The 10,000-nt window shown below is 39.5% G+C and overlaps 1 protein-coding gene across 1 annotated transcript in view; it reads left to right on the plus strand.

Moving 5' to 3' along the window:
• Positions 1-10,000, plus strand: part of LOC138030161 (uncharacterized) — a 17,294-nt gene that overhangs the window by 4,203 nt on the left and 3,091 nt on the right. The window contains exons 6-14 of the mRNA XM_068878041.1: positions 628-721; positions 1,037-1,093; positions 3,615-3,657; positions 4,040-4,116; positions 4,520-4,762; positions 6,071-6,258; positions 6,420-7,168; positions 7,447-7,710; positions 9,040-9,224. Coding sequence (XP_068734142.1) covers positions 628-721; positions 1,037-1,093; positions 3,615-3,657; positions 4,040-4,116; positions 4,520-4,762; positions 6,071-6,258; positions 6,420-7,168; positions 7,447-7,710; positions 9,040-9,224 — 1,900 coding nt within the window. The remainder of the gene's footprint in view (positions 1-627; positions 722-1,036; positions 1,094-3,614; positions 3,658-4,039; positions 4,117-4,519; positions 4,763-6,070; positions 6,259-6,419; positions 7,169-7,446; positions 7,711-9,039; positions 9,225-10,000) is intronic.

Here is a 10,000-nt window from a genome sequence, read left to right on the forward strand (position 1 = left end):
TGCTTTATGAAAGTGCAAAAAAAAATTCAGCCCATCTTAAAACAATGTTTTTGTTCTAATTTGCTTAAAATAAAAAAAATGCTGTGCCTCTTAAAACATGTCACATTATTTTCGTGCTCCAGTGATTTTCAGTCTGTGATTCACTGCGCGGGACAATACATGTACATGTGCACGTGAATATTTCAAACATTATGATTAAATTTAAAATACTGTTTTTTAATACATTGGTCTGAAGAAACTTCTAAAAACTTGTAGCTTGTATTATTATAACTTTGATTGGTCACCAAGAAATATCAGAGTACTATTACGTGAGTTGGGTTCAATGAGTAGGGTTAATAATGATATGTAAATCTGGTATATGATTTTTTTGTCCAACCAGGGTGGCTGCATGTCAGGTCAAACCTTGTCCCGGCCTGGCCTGACATATGACAGGCTTATAACAAAAAATTATTTGCAGGCTTGCTAACATGGCCAATTCGCGCCTTTGTTTAGAGACACCAAAATGGCCACTGTGACATCACATGAAACACTCTTACTATTGTCTTAGGGTTGTAAAAGGACTGCACCGATGGCCTGTTGATTTTATGTCTACGGTTTTGACTAATTTGTTTCACTGTCATTATGCAGTTTGCTATATCTTGCTAAAAGTTGTCTTCACTGGATAAGGAAGTGTACAAGAAGTCCAACCTGTCTCAGAACAGCAGAGCTCAAACTCATTAAGGTGTGTACTACATATTCATTGATTGTACTTCTGACTATTCCATTTAATAGGCTGAAAGGTTTTTAGATTGCTTAGTCTGTTCAAGTTTGTTTGTTACTGTGCTATGAAGACCACAGTCTTAAAAAAGAACTAGTTAATTACATGCTGGCATCAAGTCAATCAAATTTAGCTTATTTTTAGGAAAGGGTACGTTTATACAAACATTAAACTACGCTCTCTTTAGCTTATTTTTAGCCAACCTAAGACAGTTCAATCAGAGTGCTTTAAATACTTTATAGTACTGTTGTCTTCATAGCCTTGTGCTTTTCCCTGCAGATGGGTCATTTGGCATTTTCAAGATTATATTACCACAACATGACACAAGATCTTAAGGTACATAGTACATAATTAATCAGCTGAGATATTTGTTGGGTATACCGTCAACCTTTGTGCTATCTAAATGACGGGTCTTGCCTAAAAAGGCTAACAAGGTGTACACAGGGACCTGACATTACATGTACCGGTATGTCTAATAAAGACCCAAGAATACTGACCCTAACTCAACCTATTCATGGTAGAAGCACTGTGGAATGATCTCGAGTGGTTAAAGCAATTTGGAGACCCTAATGGTTCAAGTTCTGCCCTCACCAATAGGATGTCAGTTTATATTCTGTTCGGCTGGAGTGTACTGGACATAGTCGCATGTCTAGCTGTGCTTTTTGAGTAGCCAGTTGAGTTGCCCAGCCACAGTTAACATTCTAATAAAACAATAATAATTACAGAGATAATAATAATAATAATAATAATAATAATAATAATATTAAACAATAATAATAATAATAATAATAATAATAATAATAATATTACTATTATGGGCAGTAAAACATAAGGATGCCTCCTTAAATGAGATGTTGACAAGGCGCAATCGCGTAACTTGTCATTACCATAGCCTAAAATAATTAGTAAAATAAAGAAATTCTCAAATGATATAAGAAACCCAAAAAGTTGTGGGTAAAAGTTTGACCAGTTCGTTGGTCCTACAGTACGTAGTGGGAACTTTGAAACTCCATACAATGTTAAGGGTACTTGAGATGACTGCCTTTTGCATATCCAGTAAGATCTTATCTGCCCTGACTCTTACAAGTTCTTTAATACTATCTAGTGTCTTTCTTAATATGCCCCCAAGCACATCGATGATGATGTTGTGCTGTGTGGGTACTGCTGACACATCTCCATCTGAGCGGTGCGTACTTCGAGGTTTTCTCTTCTTCCTTCTGTTTCCTGTTTGCCATCCACGGGCAACTCATCTCTAGTAGTAGCACCTTCTTCTTCTGCTTATCCACAACTCTTGCATCGATCCGGTTTGCTCTTACTTCCATCTTCTCTGCATACACTGGCACATCTCAGAAGGCGCTGGCTCGATCATTCTTGTACCATTCTAGGCTGCTCCCAAAGATCTTTCCAGTAGCTACTGGCTTCTGTGATGTTCTCAAAAATTCCCTGCTGTTCTTCACTCCTCTCACCAGTTGACTTTGTGTAGCTTGGCTTGTTGTTTTCTGGATCGCTTTTTATGATCTCATTGAAGCGATCATAAACACTGCCTGGATCTACATAGAACTTGCTGTTCAATGATCTTATTTCCTCTTGTTTCTGCTTCCGGATGAATCCTCCCTTTGCTTTCCTGAGTTCTGATTTTTTCTGCTCGATGTATGCCACTAGACTGGCCGCTGACACTTTTAATACAGCATTCCCTCTCCAACATCGCTCTGTTTCTCTTCACTCTTTTTGTGATCTTTTTGTTCTTTTTTATTCTATCCAGCTCTGCAGTAGCTATAGAAATTCTCTTCCTTAATTCAGTGGCTTGTCTAAGGAATGCTTCTTTCATCTTTTGACCAATTGTTTCCCTTTTTGTCTGAACTTTTATTCCGCTTTCTTTTTTCCATCCTTTGTTTATCAAAAATGCCACGACGACCGAATAAAGAATACAATTGGCCATCCATAAATACCCAAAGGGATTGGTAATTGGGTCTATGGAATGTTCCACTTCACGCCTCATCAGCACATCAATGGCAGTGTTGATATTCTTAAGGTCCGTCCGCGTGGGCCTTTGTTTTATCCTCGTGTCAATGTTTCGGCGTCCAAAGTCACCAATAATTGGGCTGATTGAGGCAAGTCTTAATGTTGCACCTTCCAGGATCTCGTGCGCGCAAGGGTTAAGGTCCATTGGTGTCAAAACAGGATTCTTGGGATCTTCAGGGTCTAAGTACGTAATTATGCAAATTCTCGGCGGTGTTTTGTTCGGCTTCAATATTTGATTCTTGGTCTTCGAATAACAAATTTTCTCCTTTCCCATGTTCAACAAGTTGACACTTCTCACCCCCAGTGTTCTTTGATATCGTTTCTTGTACATTCCCGAATGTTTTTTTCAATCTCGCCGCCTGATCCGTGATGTTTTGACTTGAGAGTCCCAGATCTGAATATCCACGTTCGCTCCAAAGCTCACTCATTATAGCCATGTAACCTTTCTTCCTCCCATTTTTGTGTCTCGGCGGGTTTTGCGATGCTACCATTTCCATTTTATTATTATTATTACTATTATTATTATATTATATTATTATAATAAGCGTTTTATGGACACTGGTTTAGCTGTCATTAGTATAATTCGATTGTATGATTTTAATATCTCTGCATCATGGAATTCGTCATTTTATAGAATTTTGAATTTTTTATTATCAATCATCTCTATTTCTTTTAATGTAAGTAAGTGAAATAAATAAAGTTGTTTATTATTATTATTATTATTATTATTTGAGTTGTTGGCCCTGAAAAGCCCTGTATAGAGAGAGAGTGGGAAATAAAAATTTTAAATGTTAGATATTTATAACCTGATCATAACCTGATGTTGAATTATTAGGGTTATCAAGATGAAAAGAAATCATTGCGGCAATACCTGACAGGTTATTATTAAAATTTGCCATTGTATCTACGTAACTTACTAGTCAGATGCCATTAGTGAACTGCCTTGACATAGTAACAGCTAGAATGTCCATTAATTTACCAGTCTGAGAGGACTCAGACTGTTTCGTGTCATTACCTCAAGTGACGGCAAATAAAGACGTTAAAATAAGAATAGGAATAGGTTTAATACCCTTACCTGGCCCAAAAAAGTGTTTGGATTTTACAAAACTACGACCCACTTTTTCTGAAGGAAAAGTCATCTGTTAAGATTTTAAGATGAGAGAAAGAAGAAGAACGTTAATTTATTGCAACGTTTGCCTATGCAACCTACAGGTTTTTTGCATGAAGATTTTATTTGATTTTTGTATCTTAATATTTTAGTACTTCCTGTTGAGCATGAAGAGGCTTACAAATGTTTTCCAGGGATTTTGATGGCTGTGAGATACATGAAAGAAGTGGTGAGTTACTTTGCTAAGTATCACTTATTAACACGTTGTACTGACACTTTAAGATAATTTGAGCCAGAGAATGGTCGTCAGTGGACCACTAACAAAACATGATTGTATGGTGGTCTAGAGATTAGGTCTTACTTGATTTAGAAGAAAAAATGTACAATGTATTCTTGTGAAAAGAGTTGGACATTTACTTGATGGGGTAAATTAACACTCTCAAGACCAGAGTGCGATGAGTGGGGTCTATTGGCAGGCAAATTTTACTGATGATAAATTATTTTTATTCTGGTTTCTGATCTGAATACATAAGCATAAATTCAATTGATGAAGCATTCTGGTTTGGGCATTACAGTGATGTGGCCATGCAGATTGCCTATTTTGGTCTTTTTTTTTTCTTTCTCTATCATAGGGGCAACTTATTTGCACTGGCTGTGGTGAACCAAACCGAGAGGAGGCTGCCATCGTAGAGCTTCCATCAGAGATTGCTGTTAAGAAGGAAGCAGAGCCTGAAACCCAGAAAAAACCCCTGGAAGCAGAACCAATTGCAGAGGCTACCGAGGGAGGTAGAATGGGACTGCCATTGTTAATTGAGGAAGAAGAAGAAGATGAGGAGGAGCAAGAGGAAGAGCCTGCTCAAGATTGTGCAGATCAGGTAATAGCTGCCGAATACACATGTATTTGTTGCATTCTAGTAGAATGCATTCTAATCATGTCACTTCCGTGGAGTGTCCCACAGGTGTCAATCATTGTGTCATATGATGTCAATGCTTGGATATCATCTTGTTCTGGCACAAATAACCTCGATCTCATGTAATAGTGTTATGGCTTGCTCGTTAGGGAGGTCAGGTCCTGTTGGATATGGTTAATACCTGGATGGGTGACCATCCGGCAATACCACATGCTTACACACTGGGAAGTCATGCTGTTTGCCTATCCAGCAAGACAGGCTACTGATATCCCACAAAACTGATAATTAATTGCATTATAACACATGTAAATTCCGTAATATTCATGTTTTTAATGAAATTAATAGGAACCAGATAACAGTCAAAATACGTACAGTGTAATACCTTCATTACTCAATAAATACTAGAAAAGGGTACAAAACGATCCTCCGCAAGATGTAAAACTCCTTTCAAATAACTCATCAATGAGTCAAAACAGGAATTGAACGCACCTCACTAATCCAGGATTGCACTGCTAGTATAATGAAACTTATGGTTTTTTAATGAACAAGTCATCTCAAAGTTTTCCCTTAAAATAATAGTGTCATCGTATCACCATTAGGTCGGGGATCTGATTTGTGTTTGGGGGAAGGGGGGGGCTAACCATTGTATCTTGAATATCATTTTGTGGCCTTTGTGGGCATCTCTCCCTTCCATGCACCTACACTGCCAGGGCTAATTACAACAATAATAAATAAGTGCTGTATCATTCTCGGGATCAAAAAACCCTTCCATTTAACAGAGGAGGCCGGATTCTTAACACAACAGCATACTGTAATAATTAAGCCATTGAACTGTCCTGCAGGTTCCAAATTGTGAGACAAAACTTTTTGGAGACCTTATGATAAGTTTGATGTGAAGTTTTAGATATCACTGACCTGACATGTAGACAAAACTACTCATACACAACCCCAGTCAATTCAGAGAAGAAGTGAATCAGTTTTGCGCTATTACATACATATAATTGACCTATCTCCATGGGGTCTTTTTAGGGCCAATGAAACAATAATATTATCAATGCTGGCACTGCAACAGAAAAAAGGGAGCACTCTATGAAACTTCCGAGCTTTACTGCCTTCTCTAAACCCTTTCACTCCTGTAAGGGCCACTGAGACTAATAGATTTTACTCTGTCTAACGCCAGACGATTTTACTCGTCAATGGGGAACCCCACAGGAGCAAAAAGAGTTAATGTAAAAAATAATAAATATTGACTTGAATTTAAAACCTTCATAGGGTTTCAATGAGGCTAGCAATCCGAGTCTTCCTCAAAGTCCTGCACCCACCAGTAGTATTCATGACTTGTCACCAACCCTTTGGCATTCTCTGGATGTATGGAGGAGTGTTATGCATAGGGGAACTGGGCTGAGACAGGCTTTGGAAGGACTGGGCATGTGTGGGACAGGCTTGAGAACTGAGTTATGGTAAGACACCAGAATATTTATAATACTGCAACAGTAAAGCATGTATAATCACTATTACGCTACATTTTTAGTTCTTTATCATCACAGAGCGAAATGAAAGCCTGAAAAAATTCAAAGCTCGGTTCAAGGCTGAATATTTTTCATCATCCGTTTATTTTCAGGTTAGACGTGTGCTGTGCTTTTCAGGTACTAACGGAGGTGTCAAAGAGCGAGATTGCCGTTTTGCGCACCTTTCAAGCATTGGCTGCAGGTATTTTTTCCCGACCGGAAGGGGTGTCAGATACGCATGCGCGTCATATTAACCTCTGCAATAACTGCTTGTCAAGCATAACTGGTCACCAGTCCTTCAACGTCAAAGACTTTACTGATGATGATTTGGACTCCGATGGGGCAAAAAGAAGCGCAGTCTCAGTAGGACAGACGCCAAGTTTAGTTCGAGGACTGCGTGACTTCGCTGGTCTCAGCCTTGACGATAAACAGGTTGTTCATCGAGAAGAAGATGACGCAGTTAGTGTCATGTCACGTGATACAGGCAGCAGGGCCTCTTCCGAGGCCAGTTTTGCGGATGTTAGCAGTGTAGAAAGTGGGCGTCGAGGAAGAGATGGTTACGAGGTCGCATCAAGAACATTCAAGAAAACGCGAAAACCGGTCGCAAGAGGAATAGACATTTATTCCGATTCGGATGACGAAATAGAAAAGGCTCACAAAACAGATGCATTAAAGAAAGACACTAAAGGTTCTGTGAAACCTCGCATTGGAACAGGGGTACGATTCAACGTTCAGGAACCGGTATTTGTGAATACCCAGGAAGAAGTCCCCAATGCAAAGATAGCGAGATCAGAAACAAAAAATAGTCTAAACAGCGGACATACACTGGCTAGTTCAGTTACCATCCCGCTTGGAGATGAAGGTGAGCCAATTAATAACGTGGTCGTTTTGATGCTATCACGAGCAAAAGGTGCTATTTTTAGCGGTGGGGGTGGGGGTGGGGAGGAGGAGGCTGACTCGAGCGAATCTGCGCTTTCACGTTGGTCCCCTTCGGCGTAGAATGTGGTTTGCGTTCTCTTTGGAATAACTCACCGCTCGCAAGAACTAGCGTTTTTTAGCAGGATTTTTTGAAAGTTCTTATCTCTTTCATTTTTAAATTACCTCATGTTCGATTTATTTTCGTTGATTTCTCCACTCCAGACGACAAGAGCAGCATAAGAACTGAGACTTCTCAGTTTTCTAATTGCTCTGGGCTGACTGGTTGGCGCTGGGAACTAGCATACCTGTACACGGACTGCATGACGTCATTATGTTTGAGCGGACAGACCTCTGCAATCCAGAAAACTGCTTTGCTTGGGAGCGAGGCTAACCGTAAGGTTGCCATATTTGGTAGTAGAAACACCATGTCGAGAGAGGGCCTGGGGCTTTTGGATTTACTGAAAATCAAGTTTCCCTTTGAGGAAGGTATAAACTTATCCATGAATGAAAATCGATTAGTAATCATTCGTATCATTAAAGGAAACCGCCACTCTGTCGAAAAAACTAACTTTAAACTACCACAAATAATGTTTACAGCCAACTTTGCTTGAATTTTTTGAAGAAAACGCTTTGCACCCTAGAGAAGGGAATTTTCTTTCTCGGGCGACACCATCTTTGATAACTGTGATGTGAACGGCTGTCCTGTTGTAATCGTACAAAAGCTTTTGGTGTCAGAACAAGAAGGTGACATTTGGGATAACACTTTTGCAATTAATAAACGAAATGATATATGAAATGAATCATATACTGAACTGCGGATATGAAATCAAATAAAGCTATGATCCTCGCAGTTTTGGACTGCCTGAAAAATTCAGGACTTTAATGGGGTTTGAACACGTGACCTCGTGATACCGGTGCGAGGATCATAGCTTTACTTGATTTCATATCCGCAGTTCAGTATATGATTAATTTCATATATCATTTCGTTTATTGATTCATTCCTTGCAGAAAAATTAGAACCCACAAATGAGCTCAGTTGGTTAGAGCGTCGCACTGGTATCGCCAGATCACGGGTTCAAACCCCATTGAAGTCCTGAATTTTTCAAGCTTCGTTACGCAATTGCTAAAAAAATTGCGCCCATAACTGCGAGGATCATAGCTTTACTTGACTTTTGCAATTATTCAAAATTGAGGCGCCCAGGAAATTTGAAAGTGAAGAGAAGCCATTCTGTACCCTTTTAATGCACACGTCGTTTGTAAAAAAAATTCAAGCACGTTTGCTACAAACTGTTCTTCTTAGGACCAATCGACTAAGTCTGATTCGAATGTGCGCTAAAAAGCAAAGAAAATACGTGATGCGTAAATAAGGGAAGGGAAGATACGCATCCAGTCGGTGTCTTTTTCAAAGATGTCGGACAAGTTTTCAACCACCCAAGCATGCAACGAGTCCTTTTACCTGAACGTTTGCTTTGTGCGAAATTAAAACTCGAACTCAAGTGTAGATGAAAGAAGAGAAGAAAATTCCATTTTTCTTGCCAGTGCTTGCATTTGCGTTACAGTAGTTCACCCATGCACTTAATTGTCTTTATAATAGCGTTTGCGATTCCATTTTTGTGGCAATTGTTAAGCAGTCTTTCACCGGGGAATGACGCTTATCCGTCCTCAAACCACTCAAGTGGGCGCTGCTGGAATGATGACTCTTGAGCAATGAACACAGGTGGCTTTTTTGTTTGGCTTATTCCAGGGCATCAATAAAAGTTTTGTTAGATTTACCCAGTCAATTTGCTTTATTTTCATGGTGATCTCTTCCCTCAGGCAAAGTGCATAAAGACTGGAGTTGGAGAATCAGGTTTGCGGCAGTGCAAGGACTGGTGCGCATTTGTCGTCAATGTGGTGATAACACAAGAGATGGCATGCGCGGAGTGGCCTGGAACCAACTAATGAGACATCACTCATCAGAAAAAGATGTCCGTGTCTTCGAGGCCTGGAAACTTGCTCAGGTCGGCGATGTATTTGAATCAGCTTCATTAAATCATTGACCAGAAAGAGCTGTAAACATTGAAGCAGAGCATCTGGATCTCATTGCCTTCCTCAGTTTGATTATAGGGAGCTTAAGCACGCACATTTTTGAGACGCGGACGGCAACCGGAAGAGAACATTTCGCGTGCCAGGACAGTGGTGTCTCCCAGGTTTTTATACCAATCATCTCTAACAGAGAAAAGATACTTAGCAATGTAAATGTGGTTGTGTGAAGACAAGTTCAAAGGGAAAACAGCTCACTTCCGGTTGCCGTCCGCGTCTCAAAAACGCACGTGCTTAAGCTCCCTTATGTGTCCAACCAAGCGGTGATTCACGTGCTTCAACTCAATTTTAACTTGACATTTTTGTGTTAGTGAGTGCATATCAGCATAGCAAATCATACAAAAACACTGGTCACAGCATTGATTGGGATTATTTACTATTTTAGCGACAGGCCAAAGTGACTTACGTGAACTAAAGAGACTTGCTGATTCAAGAACTAGAGGCGTCTTTACTAAGCTGTTGCTTAAATAGCAAACGAAGTTATTGTGCAGATCGTTTTTTTTACTTATCTCGGTTTCACACCTTTGTGTATAACAAGTTTTGGAAATTTAAAAGCAAAGTTATATTTTTTCCCCTATTTTTCATTATGTATGTTACTAGCGCTGGAATTGTCGAGGTTCGGGAAAATGCGTTCATGGAAAGCTTTTATTACCACTTCTTGTGTTCTTTAATTTTATCAAGTTGCGTTAGTCAG

The sequence above is a fragment of the Montipora capricornis genome, chromosome 13 (genome assembly GCF_036669925.1).
Source record: "Montipora capricornis isolate CH-2021 chromosome 13, ASM3666992v2, whole genome shotgun sequence".
Lineage (NCBI taxonomy): Eukaryota > Metazoa > Cnidaria > Anthozoa > Scleractinia > Acroporidae > Montipora > Montipora capricornis.